The 23,770-nt window shown below is 36.5% G+C and overlaps 6 protein-coding genes across 8 annotated transcripts; 1 reads left to right on the top strand and 5 right to left on the bottom strand.

Moving 5' to 3' along the window:
* Positions 1 to 100: 100 nt before the first annotated feature.
* On the top strand, positions 101 to 4,481 carry LOC149493462 (Syntaxin/t-SNARE family protein). Of its 2 annotated transcripts, none has more exons than XM_089725614.1 (5): positions 101 to 582; positions 909 to 1,023; positions 1,119 to 1,754; positions 1,875 to 2,058; positions 4,019 to 4,481. In XM_089725614.1, the coding sequence occupies exons 1-5, from the start codon at positions 506 to 508 to the stop codon at positions 4,102 to 4,104; spliced, it is 1,098 nt and encodes a 365-aa protein (XP_089581740.1). In that variant the 5' UTR covers positions 101 to 505; the 3' UTR covers positions 4,105 to 4,481. The 2 variants fall into 2 exon arrangements, with proteins under 2 accessions (XP_089581740.1, XP_089581741.1); XM_089725615.1 differs by having other exon boundaries at positions 106 to 582; positions 3,958 to 4,481.
* An 89-nt stretch (positions 4,482 to 4,570) lies between these two features.
* Positions 4,571 to 5,303, bottom strand: LOC149493461 (uncharacterized). Its single transcript, XM_089725616.1, has 2 exons — positions 5,151 to 5,303; positions 4,571 to 5,048 (listed from the first exon to the last, which is right to left on the bottom strand). Exons 1-2 carry the CDS (start codon positions 5,235 to 5,237, stop codon positions 4,707 to 4,709), a joined length of 429 nt encoding a protein of 142 aa, XP_089581742.1. The 5' UTR covers positions 5,238 to 5,303; the 3' UTR covers positions 4,571 to 4,706.
* Positions 5,304 to 5,732: 429 nt separating this feature from the next.
* LOC149493460 (glycine-rich protein) lies at positions 5,733 to 8,165 on the bottom strand. 2 transcript variants are annotated; one of them, XM_089725618.1, is made up of 5 exons: positions 8,088 to 8,165; positions 7,896 to 8,011; positions 7,739 to 7,783; positions 6,315 to 6,347; positions 5,733 to 6,180 (listed from the first exon to the last, which is right to left on the bottom strand). In XM_089725618.1, the coding sequence occupies exons 2-5, from the start codon at positions 7,933 to 7,935 to the stop codon at positions 6,002 to 6,004; spliced, it is 297 nt and encodes a 98-aa protein (XP_089581744.1). In that variant the 5' UTR covers positions 7,936 to 8,011; positions 8,088 to 8,165; the 3' UTR covers positions 5,733 to 6,001. The 2 variants fall into 2 exon arrangements, with proteins under 2 accessions (XP_089581744.1, XP_089581743.1); XM_089725617.1 differs by having other exon boundaries at positions 7,896 to 8,135.
* A 375-nt stretch (positions 8,166 to 8,540) lies between these two features.
* On the bottom strand, positions 8,541 to 10,331 carry LOC149493459 ((S)-8-oxocitronellyl enol synthase CYC2-like). Its single transcript, XM_089725613.1, has 2 exons — positions 9,945 to 10,331; positions 8,541 to 9,856 (listed from the first exon to the last, which is right to left on the bottom strand). Exons 1-2 carry the CDS (start codon positions 9,981 to 9,983, stop codon positions 8,723 to 8,725), a joined length of 1,173 nt encoding a protein of 390 aa, XP_089581739.1. The 5' UTR covers positions 9,984 to 10,331; the 3' UTR covers positions 8,541 to 8,722.
* Positions 10,332 to 12,054: 1,723 nt separating this feature from the next.
* Positions 12,055 to 15,326, bottom strand: LOC149493458 (ARM-repeat/Tetratricopeptide repeat (TPR)-like protein). Its single transcript, XM_089726086.1, has 2 exons — positions 12,458 to 15,326; positions 12,055 to 12,278 (listed from the first exon to the last, which is right to left on the bottom strand). The coding sequence occupies exons 1-2, from the start codon at positions 14,259 to 14,261 to the stop codon at positions 12,169 to 12,171; spliced, it is 1,914 nt and encodes a 637-aa protein (XP_089582212.1). The 5' UTR covers positions 14,262 to 15,326; the 3' UTR covers positions 12,055 to 12,168.
* A 1,919-nt stretch (positions 15,327 to 17,245) lies between these two features.
* Positions 17,246 to 19,831, bottom strand: LOC149493457 (uncharacterized). The gene is made up of 3 exons (XM_089726087.1): positions 19,153 to 19,831; positions 18,359 to 18,706; positions 17,246 to 18,275 (listed from the first exon to the last, which is right to left on the bottom strand). The coding sequence occupies exons 1-3, from the start codon at positions 19,594 to 19,596 to the stop codon at positions 17,649 to 17,651; spliced, it is 1,419 nt and encodes a 472-aa protein (XP_089582213.1). The 5' UTR covers positions 19,597 to 19,831; the 3' UTR covers positions 17,246 to 17,648.
* Between the last annotated feature and the right edge of the window lie 3,939 nt (positions 19,832 to 23,770).

The raw sequence follows: 23,770 nt of genomic DNA, 5'->3' as shown, positions 1-23,770 counted from the left end.
ATAAAAAAGGTATTTTTTTTTTTTTTTAATTGATTACGGCAAACTCATGCAATGCCTTCCCTAAACCTGAATCTCCCAATAAAAAAGCGCTAGCTAAACTCTTATGGTACACTGATTTTGACCATATTACTGACTCTTTCTTCAATCATGTCCGCGTTGAAACGCCATCGTAATAGAACATGTATGATATTCCTTCGCACTGAGATTTATAATCTACGTTAAAGATTCAATTTATTAGAATCATGTGGCTGTTGTGACCCTTCTTGTAGACATCATTACTATTAAAAAGCTTTCGTCGTAGATTTTGCGAATCCAATTAGAAAACCCAAAAAAAGCCTCTCCCTCCCATTTTAGATCAGTGTTTGTAATCTTACGCGCATTTTGATCTGCAGTTGCAATGTTGTTTTGACAGAGATTATTACGAGCTTAGGTTTCTCTTGTCTTTTCTTTCCCATACTCGATTAATTTGGTGGAGATTAATTTAATTTTGATTTTCTGGCATTAAATGGCTACGAGTTTTGATCGGTGGGAGAAGGATCCTTTCTTCCCTGCGGCGGAGGAAGTTCAAGAATCAGCGGACAGGTACTTTCGGTTTTTCTTTCTATCTTTGTTTTGAAATTTTTGAAAATTCATTATTGCAGTATTGCACGTTTTTTAATGTCTGAAAGATTCAGGAAATGAGAAATTGGGATTATGACCTCTAAATTGTTCAGGTCAATTAGCTGCAAACTATGGATTCTTGAGGAACCAAATGCAGCACGAGCTTTCCTTTTATTTTTGCTAATTAGGTTTTAAACGGCCGTCGTTTCTTTTGGTTGCCGTAATTGTATTATTTTATGATATTGTGGCAGAGCGGTTTTTGTGTTGTTTGCTTACTTTCTTATTATTTCTGTACATGTTATTTGAAGAATGGAATCAACGTATAGAACATGGGTGCACGCAATGAAAGACGCTTCGAGTATGTGGAACTCGGAGGAACTCCGCCGTGACCTACATACTGCTCTTGGCACCACCAAATGGCAGGTGATATCTCATTCTTTATGTGCGTGCCTGTGGTAAATATTTGATACTATTATCTGCTTAGAGATATTTAATTTGATTTCTGGCTGGGAATGCAGTTAGAGGAGTTTCTAAGGGCTGTTAGGTTGAGTTACGTCAAAAGCTTTAATGAGGATTCAAGAGACAGACATTATGAATTTATGGTTGCAATTGAGGCCAAAATTTCGAAAATTGAAGATTCATTACAGGAATATGCGCTTTTGGAGGGCAAGCCATCGTCGCCTTGGGTTGAGTTAGATGAAGGCGAGTGTAATGAACTTGAATTGTTTTTGGCTGGGCCTTCAGCATCTGGAGACCAAACTACTATAAAAAATCACAGCTCCGACAGTGAAAACCAACAAAGAACAGGTAAAGAATTGAACACTGGTTGTCTGAGGAACTTGGACCAGTCAGTTGAGTGGAATTCATTGGAGGCTAGAGATGAGAAATTTCATAGGCATAGGAGGACAGCCAGTGCTGTTGCTGACATTGGTGCTTGGAATATTGATATTGCTGAAGTTAGTTGTCAAGAAAATTGTTCTAATGGACAATCCCCTCAAACTCTACAAAAGGTACCCAGTGTCTCGGGATTTTCAAGTTCATTGGAGTGTCCATCCAACTTAACTCGTCCAAAGAATGGTATTAGGAAATGTAAGGCAATGGATAGTAATCAAGAATCTGATACTGCAGCATTGCGTTCATCACAGTTGACCAGGGTGGGTGTTTAGGGTACATGGCTATGCTCTGAATCTGTTATCAGAATTTGCTTATTGATTTCCTCATTTTATCAATTGTTTTTACTGATTATTATATTGTTCTTTTTAATGTTACGACAGGGTATTCATGTGTGTTATGAGAAGAGTAAGAGCTGCCTGAATGGTTGTGATGAATGTTATGATAAGCAACTCTATGGGTGGTATGGAGTTATACAGAGACAACTTCAACGGTCTCAATATCAAATGCAATATGGTCGACCCGTTAAAGTGGTCATGTGGATAGCTCTTCTCTTTTGCTTAATTGGTGAGCTCTCTAAGACTTAGTCATATCTTCTTCTCCTTTAAGAACACATCACTTCCTGCTTGTTTTTTGTGTTCATTTTTATAGTAGCATTTTTCGCATTTATGAAGCATTATGCTGATTAAGGTAGCCATGCATGAAACATTAGCAATGTCCTGAAATAGTGATTTCTAATTGCTTAGCTTAAAAGTTTACTTAGGTTTGGAATCTTAAGATGGAGTTAAAATGAAATTATGTGCCATGCCCCATATAAATTTGCGCAGTACCTATCTGTGCCATGGTAAGTAAGTATATAAGGTATAGTATCCATCTTTGCTAGTGATTGAGGCAGATTGCACAGACAAGATACTAGAGAATACACCCAGTACTTGGTTAGTTAACAACTAAAATTATGTGATTTTCTGTCTTTCTGGATTGTGGAACCATGTCCATTCATTTCTACATAAGCAGAGTACCTCCAATTAGGAAAGGATAATAGGGTTGTCAGAACTTGGAATGTGATGCTGATGGAGGACAGAATTTTATCATCCTGTGTTATCTCCCTACCTTCAAATGGGATTTGGTAGTAGTAGCTGAATTGTCTGAAGTATTGTTTGAAGCTAGGAAAGTGATAACAAGTGTAAGAAGAGCAATGCACCCTCGAGCAACTTGATGTTCTCAGATCTTTCCTCCTTGTTGAGAGGTTTGCCAGGTGTCTTATCTCACCTACTATGTTGCTCCCTTGGAAAGGCTCAGCATTTGATATGAGGTATTTATATCATATTAGCTGACAAAGAAAGAGTGTTGGATTAGAGTTCCATTAAACAGTCATCAACCTTCACTATTGATTTAAAACTCTTTCCCAACATCGTGGCGGTATCAAAATTACTTAATTTAGAAACCAGTACAAGCGTGTAACCATCTAAATACTATAAGGTTGCTTCTGTAAATTTTCTTTGGTTTGAAGTCCATCATGATTCTCATTTTCATATTGCTTTATAAGCACTTCCCAGTATTGCTTTAAGTACACTGGACTAAGATTGGTATAATAGTAGTCACTTTCAAGTTTGGTGCAAAAGGATGTCTTATGGAGTGTTGAACAAGTGCTACTTAATTACTTTTGCCCTTATCAAGTTATTGCAGATTATCTATAAGCTTCCAGAAAGGATGCTTGAGACTACTTTATAAAAAAATGATGCTTTATCAGATTGTAAGTCTAGATCAATTGCCTCATGTTTCTATTCTTTCTATGCAATTTGGATTCTTTGCTGAAAAGCTTAATTGGAAGATGCAAAGAAACCTCTCTTTGCTTATCGATCAGATTGATTAAAGTGTTTTAATAGCAAAATGAAAATTTTAATAGTTGAGCCCATGAAGGTACTAAAATTGCAAAAAGTATTTGTCATCTTTTTCTGAATTGTTTATTGTGAATTAAAAATATAGGAATTTAGGTACATTGTAAATGTAGATTTATATTCTGGATTTTATATAGTGGAAACAGAGATAACCTTTTCTAGCATTCCCTAGTGAATATTTTGAGCTAGTTTTTGGCTCCTATGACCTCTGAATGCACCTAGTAAACTGAAGCAGAGATTATTCGCTTCCGATTTTTAACATGCACAACAAATGAATGCGATAATATGTTTTGATTCTTTGGTTACGGGGACCTGAGTGGTATTTGAAGACACTAGTTTAGCTTTTTGTCTTGTGATTGTTGATGCTACTGAGTTTCAATGCCTCCCTAGATCACTCCTGCCCTCTGTCCAGCCCTCCATCACCACCAAAAAAAAAAAAAAAAAAAAAAGAGGTAAATATAAGAGAAGAAAATGGTTGAAACGATTAAGGGGAGCATTATGGTAAATATTAATGTGAATTTGTCTGGTTCATACATGCTAATTTTAGTGGGTTTGATTCTCTTTGCAGTGTTAATTGCAGTATGCGCGTTGTAAGAGCTATTAAATCTTCATCCTGCATTTTATGGCAGTTGAATATGCGACATGGCAGTGTTATAATCACGGGATCAGGATGAGGGGTGTCTATCTGGAGAAGAAGGTTTTACTCATTTTATGAAGTGGCTATACAGGGTGCATACACTGGTGTTTACTGTTTATATGCTGCAGTACTATGGTCCATGCATAACCTTTGCGTTTCTCCGCCCCCCTTTCTATCCACCAATTCTCCTATTTCCCCTCAAATTTTGGCTTCTACGATGAAGGGAAATTTATGTTGTATTGTTGTAAGAGCCGAGAGATGCTAAGAAAGTTGGCCAAGGATGTAATTTTGTATGTCATTGGGATCCTGTAATGCAATCTTTTTGTTCTTTATTTTTCATCGTTGTACAAGCTACGATTGTATAGCTTTTTAGTCTCTCTCTCTCTCTCTCTCTATATATATTCAGAATGTGGCTCTTTGAAAACTTCAATTTAATATTTATTTGTACGGTTGAATCTTAGAAAACTTTCCTTCGCTTTTTTTCCTTGTAAATGCGTAGTTCTAAAATCTAATGGATATGATATAGTTTTATAACTATTTGAGATGAACCAACAAAAAGTAAGTACCAATTACTTTAATGTAGTTCTGATACGTGGCAGACGATGACAAACTGAAGGGCAAACAGGTAGAAATAAAACCAATAGGGGATAAACAATCCACTCCTTATGACATTTTGGGATCTAATTGACAATCCTGGTAAGGTATCTATAACTGAAGTAAGAACCAGCAACCAAAAGCGGCACAAAGAACTCAAGAAAAGCAGCATACTTAGGCAGGCCATCTTCCTTGACAACAAAAGCACTCATTTCCTTGCGTTTGGAATCTTTAACTGAAGAATTCCTGAGGTCATCTTTGAAGGTGTAACCAGGAAGAACACCAACCTGGTACTTGAGCAGCAATTTCTGGGCCGCGTTGCTGTGTCCAATATCTTTGAATTCTTTTGTTGCATCCTTTCCTGCCGACTCTAGCAGCACCTCTTCTCCTCCTGGATGCTCTTCCAAGAAATTTGTAACATCAATTACCTGGCAAGACAAAAACAATGAATAATACATAACAGAGAACGAAAACCAAAAGAATTGTGTGTATATAGATATATGTAAGTAGAAGGAGAGAGAGGAAATTACTCTGCCATCAATAACAATCCAGCAATCTTTGTTGGATTTGTGTTGGGCGACCTGAGAGAGAGTGAAAACTCGCTGGTTAGAAGCCATGCTTCTCTACTAGAAATCAGAAGAACAAGATAGTCAAGTGATCAAATTTTGTTATTTTATATTGCAAATGGGTGATATTGGAATTGAAATTTCGTTGGTCACGAAAGCTACCACCATTAGGATTGTTGGATCACGTGTGTTTGACCAAACTAAGGAGTATTTGCTGGATGGTCACAGTGCATAGTTAAAAATTGGTCGTCTTGGTGGGTAAGAGTCGAGAGAGGTTAGGTTGGATGCCAATCAGATGAGATCCTTTATTTTGGTTGAGTTATTTAATACATTGATAATTAGTCAACGGTGTCTAATTATACAATACGTTTAATGGACAGTTTACAAAATGACGGTTACGGTTATTTCACAGAAACCTGGAACTCTGAAAGTATTTTTTATGCTACTCACCAATAGTAATCACCTCAAGGGTCGATCTTAAATGAAAACAAGTCTTAGCTGAAACAGGCAGTAAAGGTTCTTCATAATAGTAATCCAAAGTCTGCATTTTGTAAGAAATATTTCACATTATATATTCCTGTTCAAGCACGAAATAGGCCAAACAATAGTTGCAACTCGCAAGGTCCCTAAGAACATCGAACCCGAAGAGATGCCAAGTTCAAAAAATTAACTATAGCAAATCGTAAAAATTTTACAATATCTAATAATTTAAGCCTAAAAGCCCAAATCATGCAGCCAGCTTCATTGTTGCATAACTTGCGGTACAGCTATGAGATATCCTTCTTTCTGAAGAAGATCGAACAGCAAATTGAAAGCTATTGTGAAGCACCGACTTCCCGCATGCTTTTTGATGGAACTTTAGAATCACTGCTATCACTTTCTTCCTTTCTGCCAAACTCCATTCCTTGGAATGTCACGCTAGATGATCTATACTGACTACCAAAGGCAGTGCCAAAGCCCCATCCAAGACCTAGACCAACCCCACAGCCACCGCCTATGAAAAAACAGAACAATTCCAAGTTATTATTCAACATCAATATAGGGATGTCAAACATTCATTAACTAAAATTTCACACGATAGATTAATTGAGATTTTGCTGTGAGTACAGAGAGAATTAAGTTGTGTACCTGCACCCATACCCAAGATGTTCAAAGGCATGCCTGCACCATGCAATCATCAAACATTAGCAAAAAAGGTTATTAGAAGTCAGTGTCAAGACGCAAGGGGAAAATTTACAAAAGATGTCAAGTATGAGGAACAGGATCTTCAATCTATTGTGAAGCTTCGATGAAGCACTAGTTCTAATAGAAACATTAATCCAAAAAATTGAACACTAAAAATGTAAGATCAGTATGCAAAACAAACAAGATATTGTACATGATTTTTCAATCAATTCAGTAGAAAGCAATAGAACACTAAAGTTTAAGTAGGAGGTAGCTCATATTTTGCCAAATTTGAACTCAATGACTTGAATTACAGCCAGGGGGGGTGGTAAGGCAGCTGGTGGATGGATTGTTGTCAGTGCGATAAGAGTGGATGTAGCATTGAGGGGTACGCTGGTGGAGGGAGTTGGCCAGTGATAGTACAGAGTAGGCTTCTTTCTTTCTGAATAATTTCTTCCATTGCAATGTAATGAAAAAGAAGTATGTGTTCACTTTCACTTTGTTGCTTAAATTCAAGCTAAGAATGTTTTATTGCAATCTTTCCTAATTGTAACCATAGCATAGACACTAAATTAATCCTCAAGCCTCTTCTCCCTTCCCTGACTCTTCCCTGCCTCTCACCCCCAACCATACTCAGTTTATGTGCAAGTATCCATCTTCAAGATATCTAAGTGTCACCAGGCACACACATACCAGATTACATTGATTACATACATGCCTTTATGACCTTTTCCTCTATTAAACAAGATGCAGAAGAATGCAGCTAATGCAGATCAATGACTTCAATACACCTTGCATATTGACAAACTAGCATACTTCATTTTTCATTCCCCCGAGAATAGTACTTTAATATCATCATTACTTATCATTGAAATCAATCAAAGAATCAATATTTATTACAACAAGAAACAGTTCCCTTCTTTCTAAAAGGGCCCAATTAATAGGAAGGAAATTAAGATCCTCCCAAATAGATCTTGTTTTGAATAGTCCAACAAATTTACTCACGCTTTCAAGGCTACAAAACCCCAACATCTTAGATTTGGAAGTAAATCAACTTCGATAAGCCTCAATCAGATACCAGGTAGAAACAACAACATAAATTCATAAAATTGATATTAATAAATTCAAATTATCAAATGATTAAATTTGCTGAAACCAATTGACTGTCAAAACTTTCCAAAGGGGTCAGCAATCCAGCAAGAGAATCCAAAAATAGTTTCATTAACGGAAAAGCAATAAACATTTAACTGGAAATCATTACTCCAAGAACAGCATGAAATTAGTATCAAATCCTCGAAAATGACCCAGCTGCGCTTTTCTATTAGAAAATTAGTAAAGAAAAAAAAAGATTACAGCATTGAAACTAAAACACTGAAAATAAAGCTGACCTCCAAAACCCCATCCGACGCCAAAGCCACACCCGACGCCAAAACCTAAAATCAAAATAACCATATAAAAAAGTGCAACTTAACAATACATAGCATTCAAATATCAAAACCCACAACCTATTATAAGTAAAACGAATTAAATTTTGCGGATACATACCAAATCCAACACCAGTACCGTTGAAATTAGAAAGCACCATTTCTTTTCACAGCTGCTGGATCGATCCTCTCAAGGTGATGAGCAAGAAATTGAAGTTAAACGGATGGACAGTGGAGCTACCAGAAATAACGAATCGAAGGAATCAGATTACGATTATCCAAGCAAGGCAATTAGATACCGAGAAACACTTGCCTGCAAATGTTGTTGTATGGGCTCCTTCATGCACTACCCAATGCACGTGAGATAAATATATTAAAATAGTAGTAATAAATTTTTTAAAAATACGGAAATTAATTAATTAGTGGTTGGATATGCGTGGGCAATTAATTTCCCAAATAATCTATTAACAAAACTAATTGGCCCAATTTTATCTGATCCAAGCCCATTTGAAAGGAAATTGGGCCTCATGGCCCTAAGAGATCAAGACTTAGGCCTTCGCCGGTCGAGAAATTAATTCAAACTTCAAAGCTGTCTAAAACTGAAAAATTGTTAAGAGGTAATTAATTGAGCGACGCTGAGTTGGAAGGTTTTATTGCGTTTAGCTTACTATACTACATAATCGTATATGTTGGAAGATTGGTGTCGGACACACCTCAAACATCAATCAACATAGACAAAATCTACCAAGAACAAACAAGGGACAAATAGGCAATTTTTGCAGTAATAGACTTAATAATAGTAAAGCTCATTACATGTAAAGAAGAAAATTAAATGGACGACAATACAAATAAAAAAAAAAAAAAATACACAACAGAAAACTTCATACTGATACACACAGCATTATTTGAATTTATTCTGAAACGACAAATATTGCGTTGCCGTTCAAATCAAGGCACAATCTTATAAGCCTTCACTTTATCTATCCAAGAAATGAAAGAATTCTTGGAATTTCTAAACCCCAAAAATCCGTGCTCCTTGCTCTTATTCATGCTCTGTAAATAATCCTCACCCCAAAGTATCACATCCGCAAACCACCACTCAGCCACCTCTTCCAATTTGGTCGGCTGCAACTGATTCTCTCTCACTATCTCTTCCCAAACAGCTCCTTTATCCTTCATCATCTCCTGCAAGCTCAATTTGTTCTCTCCTTCATTCAATCCATAATTCTCTATCCCAAATTGCTCTGCCAAAACTTGCCAAAGATGTTTCCACTTGAAAACATCTCCATTGTTACAATTAAAAGCTTCATTCTTTGCATACGGATCCACCGCCGCCCAAATTTGATGCTCAGCAATTAGGTCCGCATCCGATGCAATTGAATAACAATTCCAAGATGCTTTAGATCCAGGAAATAACAAAGGCAAACCTTCGTGTTTGCATATAGCCGCATAGACACAAAGCGTACCAATAATATTCATCAAACTATAAGGAGAGAATCCGAAAATAGAATGTGGTCTGTGTATGGACCAAGTCAATCCCTCCTTCTTCGCTACTTCCTCGAACAAGATATCCTCTAAAGTGTAGTAAAAATTTGGAGCGTCTAATCTGGGCAAATCCTCTGAGAACGGCGGATCATGCGGCTGGATCTTGCCGAGCAACTCAAATGGACCCAAGTAATGTTTAGTTCCAGTTTGGAGACAAATATGCCCGAGATTGGGCGCGTTGGGGATGACGGCCTGAAGAACGTTCCGGAACATGAGACCATTAATTTCGCAATTCTCGGCCTCCGATGATCGATTGGCCCAGGTCACATAGAAGATGTGTGTAACGTCAGTGAGTTGGGATAGCTTGGACTGAGTTTCGGCCTGGTCGGAAATATCACACTGGATGTACTCTATGGGGTGGTCCGCGTTCCAGTTGGGCCGTGGACGACGGGCAACGCCGTAGACCTTCCATGGACCGCCGGGAGTGTCGGAGAGCGGGAGGATCTCAGCTAAACTGTTGCCGACGATTCCGGTGACGCCCAATACAAGGCCCACGCTCTGGTAGCTTCGTGGCGCATCGTCTTCTTCAAATTTCTTCTGCAATTAGAGACAAACAACAAAAGTTGAGAAATCAAAACAAAGACTGTAGGAATAATGGATAGATAATAAAGAGAGTTGTGTCCACCTTAGCGGCGCCAATGGCACCGGCCCACCACCAGCTCATCGGAGTTTGATCGTGGAGAGGAAGAGGAAATGAATTAGTAGTTGGTGGCTGAGGTCTACACCTAACCGTCGGTCTTACTTTGATTGGTAAGTGAAACAGAGAGGACGCTCTTGAAGGATTGGATTTGGCTATTGCAGATAAAGGCAAAGCCTAATCATATATTTATATGGGAAAAAAATCATTAAAGGACACGAGGATGACATGTATTTTTGGATTTGGATTAGTAATCTCTCGACTGGAGGTCCAAATTAATTTTAATTCGTTATTTGTTTCTCTCTTGCAAGGGCATTTAGGGAAAGGACAAAAGCTGAGCTAATGGCATTGCTGGTGTGGACGGTCTGGCTCTGGCACCATCATTTCATTTTCTTGTTGAAGGATTGTTTCTATTTACTGTTTAATCCTTAAATAATAATAATAAAAAAAATAGAAGGATTGGAAGATAATTTAATCATTTGTTTACTTTTTTGTGCTTATACTAGTGTCAAAATCTTATGGTAAGATATATTGTTTCTTTTTTTCCTGCAAATTTAGTTTTTATATTCTTCCATTTTAAAATTATAATTTCAATTTTTTTAAAATATTTTAAAACAATAATTTCATTTATAATTTTAGAAATATTTATTTTCACTTTCTCATAATAATCCTTATATAACAATCGGTGTGAATAATTAATATTTATTAAATTTATTAGAAAATGAAGAAATCTAAAAAATACTTAATTCTGAATTTTTATATACAAACTTTTCATTCTATCTTGAAAGTCGCAATATTCTAAAAAAAATCGCAATAAATCTTTAATATAAAATTTTTAGAATATCTGAACATATAAAAAAAAATAATAAGAAAGAAGAATTGTTGTTTTAAATAATAATAGAGTAGTGTCAAAGAGATAAATATAGTTCACTAAAATTAGATTTTTATTATTTATATCTTGTAATAATTTATTGCGTGCGTCACTATCATAACTGAACTAATTTATATTTCAATTAAAGCTGCAAACATTTTTGGTTAGTGCTAAGTTCAATTAAACCTGCACACAGGAGCTGGACAAGTTGGATTAGATACATTAGGTTGTTTAGTGCTAATGTCCACAGGGGGTCATTTACCTGGATCCCACCTCCTGCAGGCTTTATGAAATGCAATTTTGATGCTTCGAAGCATCCCCTCTCGAGCCAGGTAGGTGGAGGATGGATATTACGGAATGACGCAGGTACTGCTCTTAATGCTTGCCAAAATGTCCTTTCTGGCGCTCTTGATCCTCTCACTGCAGAAGCCCTCACGTTCAAGGAGGCACTCAGCTGGGTTAAGGCCAAGTGCTTGTCCAAGGTTATCTTTGAAACGGACTCGCTGCTACTCCAACAGGCCATGCTCCGTTCATCTGTGGAGCGTTCTTACTTCGGTAATTTAGTCACTGAATGTAAGAAATTGTTGAATGAACTTTTGTTATGTTCTATCTGCTTTGTGAAAAGCTCAGCGAATAGTGTTGCCCATTTGTTAGCAACTAGATTCTATTCTGTGTCTGACTTTTAAGGAGCAGGGTCATGTCCCTCCTTACTTCATTACCACGTTCTATCTTCTGATACGGATTAAAGCGCAATTTTCCTTCTCCAAAAAAAAAAAAAGAAAAAAAAGAAAAAATCAGGGTTTCATTAGGTCTTAACTCGATCAGCCCTTCTTTTAAAGAAAACTCTATTGGGCCTATCTTGAAGCCCAAAATATATACTTGGACGAAACCCAATTTACCAAGAAAACGAGGATAAAGTACTCAAGTCCAATCCACAAGTGGGAAATGGTATTCTCTTTTATTTTTTACTGCAAAAGGATGATTGTTTGACTAGAGAGCTAAGGGTTCTTGGTTTTTGCTACCCATAGACAGAGCAAAGGAAAATAACAAATCCTATCAAATAACTGAGGAAAAGCATGAAAAAGAGGAGACAAAAAAACAAAATTGTTGACTCTGGTTCCATGTGGCCGTGGGTGCCAATCTGCCTAACTTAACTCATTCAAACAAACCATGATTTTGGTTTGAAGATGTGAACAAAGCAAACATTAATACTGTCCGTGAACAAAATTTCAAGTTGAAATTGGTAAATATTTATATTCTCATGTCCAAATTGCAAAATGGTCCAAATCCCAACTTGTACAAGAACAAAACATAAAATCATGCACACATCTTTGATTCATTTTACATGGATCGAGCCACAAAAGATTGATTCTTTCCCCTTCTTGCCCTACCCATCTTTCTTTTGCTCTCTTCCTTTCCAACCACCGTTTCTTCCATTATAGTGGACAGACCTGAAAAAGTTCAATAATTAATCATATTCAAATATGTTTAATTACGTTGTACCGAATAATAGAAAATGCATATTATAGAGAAGAACAACCACGAAATAGAAACATGATTAATCTCATGTCTAAAATGAAATGTAATTGTGAGAAAAAGAAAGTATATTATGGATAGTATTAACATTTACCAGATATGAATCCCTTCTTCTCCATCACAATTCTCATCATCTCCTCATACTTCTGCGAGTAATTACTGTTCACTTCCAATTCTTGTACTTGACCTACTTTGCTTGACTGCTTTGACTTGGCACCAGCAAAAAGCCACGTGGCATCCATCTGTTTGCTGATCATACGAGCTGCATAGTATGGGATTTTCACACGTTTTCCTGTTTCGGAGTTAATGCAGCCATTAAGGAACATTAGACTGTCCATTAAGCTTTCCTTAGCCAACCCTTTCATGTCATAAGCTTGTGATCTTCTCCAAAGGCTTTTACTATGAGAATTTGCAGGCATAGATAAGCAAAGAGCTCGAGTTGAGTCACTTATGGCGGCATCTGCGCCTCTAAGCAATAAGTGACACTGAGCTCTATTACTATAAAGAACCATTCTTTCCTTTCTCAACTTTAATGGACATATATCCAATGCTTCACTATACTTCGCTAATGCTTCTTCTATATCTCCTAACCAAAACATGTGGTTTCCTTGTTGTCTTATCAAATCCACTAAAACTCTCCTTTCTTCAATTTTGTCTTCAGATAATATTAATTTCTCTCTTTTTCTCCTCACTGCCTTTAAATCCCATATTTGTTCCAGAACATTTTGAACTTCCTTGTTCTTTATCTTTAACTTGCTTTGTTTATAGTCTAAAAGAAGCGCTTTTGTGATTGCTTTACCCACATTTAATCTATCACCAAGATTTCTAAGCTCAACCAAATCCGCAAGAAACAAGGTGACAGTTTCTATGACCTTATACCTGGTTTCTTCATCTTTGAGAAGTAATAGAAGACAATCAATTCCAATGTACTGCCAATCATCGGAAGATCTTGAGAGATCACAGAGATTATTTATGACTTGTTTAAATTCAGAAATACTCTTTCTTCCATTTTTATTATAGCATAATATTCTAATGAGTCCAAATCCACCAGGTGATGAGTGATTCACCAATCCACCCCCCATTCCACACAAATCTTCTAAAAATTCTTGCTTGCAAATTAGATCTAAGCACCTTTCTTTGCAAGCAAAGCAATTTAAAAGATAAAGAGACCAACATTGAAGTTGACTAGCCCATTCCTCGGCTTTTCTGTTCTCCATGTCTAGTCCTCCTACTCCTCTTGTTAGCAGGTCGCAATGATACTTTAATCTTTTCTTTGCGTCCTTTACGCTGACAAAAGTAGCATAAACTGTATCAAGACAAGTAGAAGATATCTTCATAGCTAATTTGACAAGTTCTTTTTCATAAACTGCTACTGCTGGAAAGGTTTTTTCGTAGCTTGCCAAATGTCCAAGTGCACGTACAGCAACTCTTTGCTCTACCCAGCTAATCTTTCCTCTTAAAAGCTCCATTAATGGAGGTATAACACTTGATTCGACAGCTTTCACTGCAAACTCAACCTTGTTCATAGTATAGGAGCCAATAACATGAGCTGCATAATAAGGGATATATATGTTTTGATCTTTAAGAAGCCAACTTCTATCATCTGTACCTTTTTGGATCAACTTTGCCATGCAATTGAAGACGCCGAGAGATGGAAACTCTGGATCATTCGGCTGTGTCATAGCAATGTTCCATAGGCCACTAAGCACCAGAACATTTTCCTGGCTATCTGTGGAAGTCATTTCTTTGAAACAACTTGCTATTCCTGCTCGTCTTAATGTTGGGGCTTCCTCGTTCATGGCACAGAAGAAGCAACTAGGATTAGTGCAACTCATGGTAATAGCAGCATTGGAGTTGGCAATAGTAGGAATTAATCTCTCCTTTTTCAGAGAATCCATACTTCAGATTGAAGACTTTAGTTTTTTTGGATATGGATAGAGTTAGTCTTAGGGTTCTATATATAAAATGGTAAATGAAACTGGAACCAAGTGGGTGGCCAAGTAGTGGAGTGGTACCTAGCGGCGCCTAAAAAATGATAATAATATGATAATCTAGAAGCTCAAATTCGCAGGATACAAGTAAGTGTTTACCATAGTTGAATATGGGTGCCTTTTTTCATGAAAAAGTTAATTGAGAAGTGTTTAGTAGGTTTGCTATATGTGGATGCTTGACATAACATGCTAACTTCAGCTAGGTTCTAGTGTCCATCTCATATCTCAACGTTCATTTTCTATTCCAGACTGACATGGAATGTTTGACGCGCAAGCTTAAACTAGTAGCTGAAACTCCTCCCTTCCTAGAAAACGAGTTTAATACAGCTATTTACGAGCATAAAAATTGAAGAACCTACACATATACACTTATATATTACTGAGTCTAACATTATAATTTCACTTTACTGATGGTTTTGGAGCATAAGAAGGTATATTTCACAAACCACTGCTAATAATTCTATTTCTAAGGATTGAGCTTTTCTTGAACATAAAAAGAAACCTGTTTGGCTAGAATTACTGGCAATTAACGTTGGTATTATTTTATTTAATTTCTATGCTCTCCAGGTGCGTCCCACATCATAAAGCAAGTGGTCCTTATCAATCTTTATTAGGGTTTTAGGACCCTGTATATCACTACATACCTAGGTTTTTAATTATATATTTCTCAGTTCTCACTTTGTTCACATAATCACATTCTAAATCCTTTAATTATGTAAAAAAAGGTCTTTAATTTGTCTTATCTGAGCGGTAAAGGATCAAGTAAGCAAGAAACTAAACCTTTTGAATCTCCTTTTTTTGGCATTAAACACAAAGAAGTAGTTCAGGTTCAACAAGATTTCCTGTTTTTCTATGCTAGCTCATAATTTTTCATAATGTTGTCCTCCTTTTGAGTTCCTTTGTCAACTTCTCTAATGTACCCTTTTTCCAATCCTCACTAAAATTTAATATTAGCCGTAGCTTTGTACAAAAGTTTAAAACGAACTTAGAAAACTCTGAGAGGGAAGAGAAGCTTATTGATACTAAATTATGATGTACTGCAATTTTTTCTTTTTCAGAAATTCATTAAGGATACTCTTGTTGAGCTAATGGAACATAATGTAATATAATCAAAAAGGAATTTTCAGTGTAATGTTTATACTAAAATTGCATTTGGATTATATTATATTATATTTCATTATGGCTCGCCATATATAATCTAAAGATTTAAGAAGATGCAAGAGTTAGGATATCCGACCTCCTACACTACCAGACAACCATAAGCACTACACTTGACTACTGCAATTATTTTTTTTCTTTTTTGGGGTATATTTCACTATTCTAGTTAAAAATCAGTCTTTTCCATCATCCACTCCCAGAATGGATTCCAGATATAAACTAAATTAACTTTTAACCTTTAGCCTGCAAGTGTCCTCTGGTTCTTCCACTTCCATGCTATGAAAATGGTTAATCTAATGTGTTTACAAAAAGGAGATGAGGGACCACAGCTTGAATATGGGACTTTGTCTCTTCAAACCAGAAGATGAATGTGGTCCCTTCAGAGCCCTCAACTAAAAGCTTGCAAAAAATACCAACACACCATCCATAACTAGCAAAAGCTGAGAACAGAAGCTTGGAAATAAATTAAAAACAGTTTCAAGTACAATTGTTTAAGGTCTCAAGAATATGCGGCTACTGTATATGAAGTTGTGAGGCATCTCCCGTAATGGCGATTAGCATTAAAAAAAATTATACTTGCAAAATTGCATCTACATTTTATCTATTTTTCTGTTTGTTTATTGTTAATTTGTACAGTAGGCGTGGAAAATAACTGTGCTGGTTCCTAAGCTAATGATGATGAAAACTAGATACACACAATCCAGTCTACTTTAAATTAGATTTGCTTATGTAATTTTTTTCATGTTGAAAGTTTAAAGAGATTTCTTTATTATAAGGAAGCTTCGATTAATTCACTCTTGCATATAAGCATGGTGAACCCTACATGGATTCAAGGTCTAGGTTCTATTTATATTATTATATCCCTTTAGCAGAATGTTTCTATAAGATATACATTTGAAGTTCTGACCTCCTAAATTGCGAGAGAGACATTCGATCACTGGCTGCTTTCCCAATGACAAGGAGTTGTATCATTATCCAAGAGCTAACGTTTCATGCTGTGATTTTCAATTTTGTGATGATCGTTCTTTTTCTTTCTGTTTTCCGCCCCTTGGGGCTGTTTGGTTTGGGCTTTGGGCTCATGAAACAGAATACAATTGTCTTCCTGTCCTAACGAACAGAAAAACAGTGAAGATTTTGTATCCATGGCTCAATATAAAGGCCCAACTTGGTTTTGCATGATCCCAAATTGGCCCAGCCCTACTTCTTTTCCTTGGTGGCGTGGTTAGTTACTATTAGTTCATTATGAAAGGTTACAATTCGGTTTTTATTCCTTTTTTATGTTACCGTAGAGAAGAGGATATAGATGGAAATTTTTCAACCAGTGGATGGTATCTTCAAACCTCATCAGACGGTGAGAAATACAATGAAGAAAAGGAGAAAGACAAGTCAAGAAGCAGCAACTGCAAATCCTTCGTCGATCGGTCATCCCTAACTTTCCTACGTATGGGTCCTCCTCACTGTCCAAGGTATGTGAATGTTTCACATTTTACATACAAGAGAAAATGACCGCAATAAAGAATTCTAGGTGTGCCTACTCTGCCTAAACTTTTGACCTGTCCCTCTCCGCAATTTTTGCAATAACTATACTTTCACTTATAAGAAGCTTCTAAATATTCAATCAAACTTTCATTTTCTGTGAAGAAGAAAGCGAAACGGAGAAAATTCTTGAATCTGAGTTTTAAAGAAACAACGGGAGCATCTTTTTACTGTCAACTTGCCTTCAAAGGATGAACTTGTGAAAAACAGCAAATATTGAATTTACTACACTTGAATAGCTTTCGTAGATGATAAAACCTTACAAGAGATGAACTTCAGATATCACTAACGAAGACATCTATGCAACAGGGTAAGTGGAGAAACAAACCTCTGTTAGCTCTATCACCCACTATAAACCCAAGCTCTGAGTCCATACTGGAAGTCTTCCTTGGAGAATACAAAGTATTCAACACAGAACCTGAGAAAAATATGCAATTAACTGTGCTCTATTTACAAATTCAAAGAGACATTGATTCAATGCCAAAACTTTTCAAACAACTATGCTACGGCCTTTACCAGTTCACCTCCTAATTGGTTGGTCCAGTAAGCTAGACACCTACCCTAGCTGTGCAATAACATGCCAAATGCCCTTTCCATTTCCTAAACATCTGTATTCCACATGGTGTTATTGCTAACAACATTATCCCGAGATCTATCCAATGCAGCAACTTTGGCACGATATGCTGCAGATGCCATGGCAGGTTTTACCCTCTGACTCTGAGGAAGCTCACAGGTTTCGCTAATAGAAGCAAATCTTAATTCGGCAGGAGGTATAAAACAATCCATTGACAGACCTGGGACGTTGAATGCTACTTCCTCAATCGCCCATGCTTCTTCCATTCTGGTCCGGGTGTGGCTCATTGCTGTATCTCCAAACCGGAAAAGGGTTACTACGGAACGCCCTGAATGAGCAATCATCACACCATCCACAGGTCTATAGTCATCAAGGAAAGAATTGATAGTGGTCTCCCAGTACACAGCATCTCCTCCGTTATTTTGAATGCGGGTCAAATGGGAGTCCTCTATATGAAGAAGAAGCCCAGTTTTCTGACTGAAGTATCCAAACAAGACATGCCTTATGATCTCAGCCGGTCCTTCACTCCTAGCCTTCAGAGTAGCAGGATCAGCACATATCTTGAGGATAAAGCAATCATCTCCATTTATTTTCTTCTCTCCAATGCATCTTGCATTGGTAAACATGCTTGCAGTTGTTCTTGGGTCGAGACCCTACAAAGAAAATAAAGACAATTAAGTAAAAGGACAGTGCATAGTGAGTACTAAATTGAACAAGAGAGGAAAAGCAGCTTCACCTGGAGTGCCCGGCGCAATGGTCTAACTGGGCCTTTTGCAGCATGTGCACCAAGCCAGGGTGTGTGCCTCCACACTAGCTTTCCGTTGCAGCCAGCATGGACCTTGCTGCCACCCAGTGCAAGCTCCACATACCACATGTCTGGATTCATTTGCCACAGGACAAACCCACCAGACTCAGCAGCTTTGGAGGAATTCTTATTCCGCGTGACCTTGTTTGCTGTTTCAAACTCAGAAGCTATCATCTTCACCTTTCCCATGGCGTAAGCATTGTAGATGGAATTTTGAACTCTTTGCCCTCCTGAAGCTGCTGTGTATTGCTGCAATATGTACTGAGCAGACGAAGTTTCCTGCAACAGTCTCTGTTTCTGTTAGTTATCAGCAAAAGGCATTCAAGGAAGACTAAAACAGGAAGAACATTCAGACCAGTAAATAATACCATTCTATAACAATAATGAGCTAAAAAGAACAAAGAAATAGAAGTTTTGCTCCTAAACAAGCTTGAAGACAAAGCCATTTTGATATTTTTTTAATGTGATCAAGGAATTAACATGGACAAGAATAGAGCAACTTAACAATAGTAAAGCATTGCATTACTCTACCAAGTTTTGTCAAAAAGCTTTTTTAGACTTATAATTTAACAAATAGCCAAAAACAAAATTAAAGAACGAAACCTGAACAAAAACTTTAAAATTAAGAACATACAATTAATCAATGTGTATGTAAACAAGAATCATATTAAACTAAGATAACCCATAAAATGCAGCATTTTAAAGAGATAAAGCAAAGGACTAACAATTGGAGTATCTTTTATACTAAGGTGAGGCAAAGGCTCAGCACTGCTAACGTGCACAGGAGCAAGCGGAGCACCCAGTACGCCCAACAGCAACCTCAGATCGGATCGCTTGCACGCATTCGGCGAAGCAACGGACGGTGTTCTGGAGAGTTGTCCCTTCATCCAGTGGCCCCACCTTCCTTCCATCCTCGAATCTCCACCATCGTCTTGATCCGGCCCCTCCTTCAACGGTGATAAAGCTTCGACCGGCCTCAAGCTCCCCGATCTCGCTATAATCAAAGGCTCCGGTTGCGCCACGTAGTGGCCCCGTCCCTTCCTTCTCCTTAACAAACTTGACATTGGAGACGCACTCCTCGCCGGACTCTTCGCTCTTGACCTTGCCGGAGATAAACCCCTAACTACTTCCTCTTTTAGCGCCGAGAAGAACCCCTGTTTCCTCTCCATTTTACTACTCTGCCACTTACTCCCGGAATGCAAGTGGTCTGAGAGAGAGCAGAACTAAGAGGAAAGTGAAAATCAACAGGGAGAGAAAGGAATGGCGTTTAATAAAATACTGAAATATTATTTGCCGCGAGACAGTAAAGCTGAAAGCTTATAGTGAGGATTTTGTTTACTAAAAAACCAGAGTCTGAGTCTTATTTCTTTCTTTTTATTTTGTTATTTCTGTTTGGTTGGTTGGTTTTTTTCGTAGCTTTTGCTTTAGGACTGCGACAAAAGGACAAGCACTCCTGGACCTGATGATCCTTTCTGATCCTGACGGAAAATGAGACGGCGAATTTTTCTATGAAACGGTTCTAGTCCAGGAAATTAGCGCCGTTTGCAACGGTCAAGTGTCGTGGGATACGGTCAGAAAAATAATTTAAAAAATAAAATATAAAAAACAAGATAAAGCTTTGGTTTAATAAGCATCAATTATGATAATCAGTAATCAGCATGCTAAGCACGCGAGTGATAAAATACAAATATTAATCTCGGTAACTTGTGTTATGCTTTCTACCATTGTTTGTCAAGTAAGCTTGCCCACATTCAGTAATATTTTCCGATCTAATATATTTTAATGACTTTACAGAAAAATCTTATAGCATCTGCGATTTTTTATGAGTAAATTTATATATTGAATTTATTTTAATTATTCACTCATCTAATGTATTTTAAAAAAATACACAATTTTTTAAAAAATTTCCAGGTGAATATCCTTACCCTTCTTGATTATAAGACTAAATTGTTTTCGAAATTCTTGTAATGTCTACTTATAAATATATTTTCATGGATCGAATTGACTCTCCGAGGTTGTTGGCTAAAGAAATTCGTTGTTAGTATCTATTTAAAGTTATTGACTTGCTGGGGATTTAGAGGGCGTCTAACATCGACAATGATACAAAAACAAACCCGGTGGTTCAAATTTGTCGGTCCATTCAAAGAATTTCCCAGTGCATCTGATCTGAGGAGGTCACAATAATTAAATCAAAAGAAATATATATATATATATATATATATATATATGAGATTTAGATATTGGAGTTTGCTGCTGAACAAAATGTCTGGTATAACCAGAAAAGAACCGCCAACCATAGCATATGGAATGGGGTCCTCAGCACCAATTAGGCAACCACATGAGTCATGGCCTGTGCTTGGATACAAATAGATGAATAGGCTAATAGACCTTTTTTCTCCAACCCGTCCTTTAGCTATATTCAGACGGACCCGTTTGGAGTTTTGGAGTTTGGCATTTGCTGTGCGGAAGCTAAATCAGCGTCTCCAATCACGGCAGGTATAATAGTATAGGCTTCATTTTCCTGATTAAATTATATTTTTTTTGGTTTGAATATTGCATAGAGAGAACAAGATAGGGTCACAGGCACAGGCTCACAAGTCATAGTGACATTATTGTTATTAATGGGGACAACTCGTACGACGCATAAACATTTTATACATTATATTATATAATATATATCTATTGGTTTGGAGTTTGTATAGGGGTACTGGTACTGCCCTCCCCTAACCATGATTGCTTTAAAAACGAATAAGTGTAATAATTTGCATTATTAATAGTAACTCCTCTCCTGCAATTAACCATTTGAAAGTATCCTCATTAATGTAAGATACTATACCTAAATGGCAATTCCTCGCATTATTGTATGTGAATATTACTGTTTCAAGTTTCAACTTTTATAAATCATTTGGAAAAATAATTGAATTGAATGACATTAATACAGATTGAGGGTTCAATAATTGAAAACAAAAACAATTTTTTTTTTAAAAAATTATTAGTTTCACAGAATTACAAACATTTAAACCTTAGAAACTTTGTTTATTGAATTTATTTATTGAGGGTTTACTTATTATTTACTTATATCGTAATATGCCAACGGCAAGCAATAAAATAACATAGTAAAGTAATATGCAACTGTTTAAAAAATAGAAATTGATTTTATAAATTTTCAAATTAACTTTTAACCCTCGTTTTTCCAAGTAAAAAAGAGAAATACAAAAACTAGTAATAGAATAATTTAGAATAAGCTAGGGGAAGGATTTTGAATAAGATGAAAGCTGAAAGATAAAGAAAAAACATCATGGCAATTCAATTAAAAAAAATTAACTTCTCCGTTAATATAATTAATAAACAAAATAAATGTATTAAGATTATAATTGAACGATAAAAAAAAAAAAAAAAAAGAGGGAAATCCAGCATATTGTTAAACTAATGTTAAATTAGATTAGTTAGAGGCTATGGCTAAGCATGTTTAGTAGGTATTTAAGATTAGTTAGAGGCTATGGCTAAGCATGTTTAGTAGGTAAATGGATATGAACCTAGGAATCTATGAAGTATGAAGAGTTACAGACAGAAGAGAGGCAAAGTCAAGGTCAGGAGACTCTCCAGTACTAACAACACATTCAAAAGAATCAAAACGGCATCATATCACATGTCATATGATCCAGCGGATAAAAAAACATCTCGAGATCTAATTATTTTGATACCAAATCCATCTGTTTCTTTCTCCGTTTCTGCCAACGTGATATTCGATGTAAAGTATCTCAGTTTCTCGATATCAAATCCCGGCCCTTGGATTATATATTCTCATCGTTTCTGTCCTCATCCTTAATAGCTTCCATGCAATACCAACTATACATACAACAAGATGACAAATTATAATTTGGGTCCTTCCTTTTATCATTGGTGTGCGTGTGGGCCCTTTTTCTCACTGCCATTGGTTCTTTGGCACCTTTGTTCTTTCCTTCCTCGAATCATCCACAAACTATAATTATTTGTTTATATGAGGTTTTTGCTCAATTTTCTTTTGTCTTAATTTATCTGGATAATCCTTTTATTTTTCCATTAGAAAATTGCAATTTTGTTAGCTCTCTTTTTCAGTGAGACAAACTTAAAATTTATATAATCCATAAGTTGATTGTAATTTTGTAAGTAGACTAAAATATCACAATCAATTCTCTTGGTATCCCCTTTTTGTTTATTAAATTTTAATAAATTGAAAAAAAAAAGAACTATCATATTGGTTAGTCATGTACACATAAACTTCTAATGCCATTGATTTAAATCTACAAGTGAGTTGTCAGAGACAAGTTAATGAACACCTACACAAAATAGCTAGATTGCTTTCTTGTTATCTTTAAGCTTAAGCTATCTTTTTTTTTTTCTTCTTCTTTGATTACTTCCTTTTCCTCTCTTTCTTCTCTCTTCACTAAACTAATTAGCAGGATTAAAAAAATTTTGATAGGTTGACTCATCTAAACCAACCAAAATGGTGATCTTGCTTTTTTTTTTTACCATTGCTTTTTTTTACCATTGTATATATATATAAGGGTAACAATAGTTTAGGTGGATAGTGGGGAACAAAAAAGACGTCGTTAGGCCTAAAACGCTAGTTCAAACCTTGTGGTGGGCTGACTTTAGACTAAAGACATACGAAAAGCCACCACCTTATCTATAGAGTATAGACTAATTGCACAAAAATAACTTTAATTTATGTAATGCCCACAGAAAAGTAGTTAAAAGATTGGTCTTAGAATTTGGATATGACTTTTATTGTCTTTAGACTTATCATACCTAATCTGGGTGTCTTGTCATTTTCTATCATCTTTCCTTGTCGTTTAGCATTAAAAGTCCCGTTTCCATTAGACTCCATCGTTTATAAGGGCGAGGTTAAAACTAGGAAAGGCTTACGGTAGATACCTAGGCACCCAGAGATGAGGAAGGGCGTAGTAAGCGACGAAATGCTTTGAAGAGTTGAAAATAAGCGTAAATCCGGAGATTCCCAAATAGGTCAACCTTTCAAACTACTGCTGAATCCATAGGTAGGCAAGAGACAATTTAGCGAACTGAAATGAAAGGCTTTCATAAAAATTCTCGTAGAATCGAGATGATTCTATTCAATAAAAAAAATAGGATGTATAAACAGAACTTCTGTTTATACAGAAGTTCTATGAACATCTCACCGGACAAGGATTACACGCTTTTTTGTCTTTCCTAAAACAATGCCATATTGCTCCCATATTTTTTACTTTTACTTAAACGACATCATAACTCCTTATATTATTTCTTTTACTTCCATTCGTGGTCGTTTGGAGTTTGGACGACCGCGCGGGTACTTGACTATCC

Source organism: Jatropha curcas, chromosome 9, assembly GCF_041381405.1.
Source record: "Jatropha curcas cultivar XTBG-Jc1 chromosome 9, XTBG_Jcur_1.0, whole genome shotgun sequence".
NCBI lineage: Eukaryota > Viridiplantae > Streptophyta > Magnoliopsida > Malpighiales > Euphorbiaceae > Jatropha > Jatropha curcas.
This window is presented reverse-complemented; position numbering and strand designations above follow the sequence as displayed.

Coding starts and splice junctions, on each gene's coding strand:
- LOC149493462 (XM_089725614.1), top strand. CDS start 506: ATGGCTACGAGTTTTGATCGGTGGGAGAAGGATCCTTTCTTCCCTGCG. Junction 583..908: donor GTTCAAGAATCAGCGGACAG/GTACTTTCGGTT, acceptor TGTTATTTGAAG/AATGGAATCAACGTATAGAA. Junction 1,024..1,118: donor TTGGCACCACCAAATGGCAG/GTGATATCTCAT, acceptor CTGGGAATGCAG/TTAGAGGAGTTTCTAAGGGC.
- LOC149493461 (XM_089725616.1), bottom strand. CDS start 5,237: ATGGCTTCTAACCAGCGAGTTTTCACTCTCTCTCAGGTCGCCCAACAC. Junction 5,049..5,150: donor GGATTGTTATTGATGGCAGA/GTAATTTCCTCT, acceptor TTGTCTTGCCAG/GTAATTGATGTTACAAATTT.
- LOC149493460 (XM_089725618.1), bottom strand. CDS start 7,935: ATGGTGCTTTCTAATTTCAACGGTACTGGTGTTGGATTTG. Junction 7,784..7,895: donor CGGTACTGGTGTTGGATTTG/GTATGTATCCGC, acceptor TTTTGATTTTAG/GTTTTGGCGTCGGGTGTGGC. Junction 6,181..6,314: donor CATCTTGGGTATGGGTGCAG/GTACACAACTTA, acceptor GTTTTTTCATAG/GCGGTGGCTGTGGGGTTGGT.
- LOC149493459 (XM_089725613.1), bottom strand. CDS start 9,983: ATGAGCTGGTGGTGGGCCGGTGCCATTGGCGCCGCTAAG. Junction 9,857..9,944: donor GTGCCATTGGCGCCGCTAAG/GTGGACACAACT, acceptor CTCTAATTGCAG/AAGAAATTTGAAGAAGACGA.
- LOC149493458 (XM_089726086.1), bottom strand. CDS start 14,261: ATGGATTCTCTGAAAAAGGAGAGATTAATTCCTACTATTGCCAACTCC. Junction 12,279..12,457: donor GAAGAAGGGATTCATATCTG/GTAAATGTTAAT, acceptor GAACTTTTTCAG/GTCTGTCCACTATAATGGAA.
- LOC149493457 (XM_089726087.1), bottom strand. CDS start 19,596: ATGGAGAGGAAACAGGGGTTCTTCTCGGCGCTAAAAGAGGAAGTAGTT. Junction 18,707..19,152: donor GTATAAAAGATACTCCAATT/GTTAGTCCTTTG, acceptor AGACTGTTGCAG/GAAACTTCGTCTGCTCAGTA. Junction 18,276..18,358: donor CATTGCGCCGGGCACTCCAG/GTGAAGCTGCTT, acceptor TTTTCTTTGTAG/GGTCTCGACCCAAGAACAAC.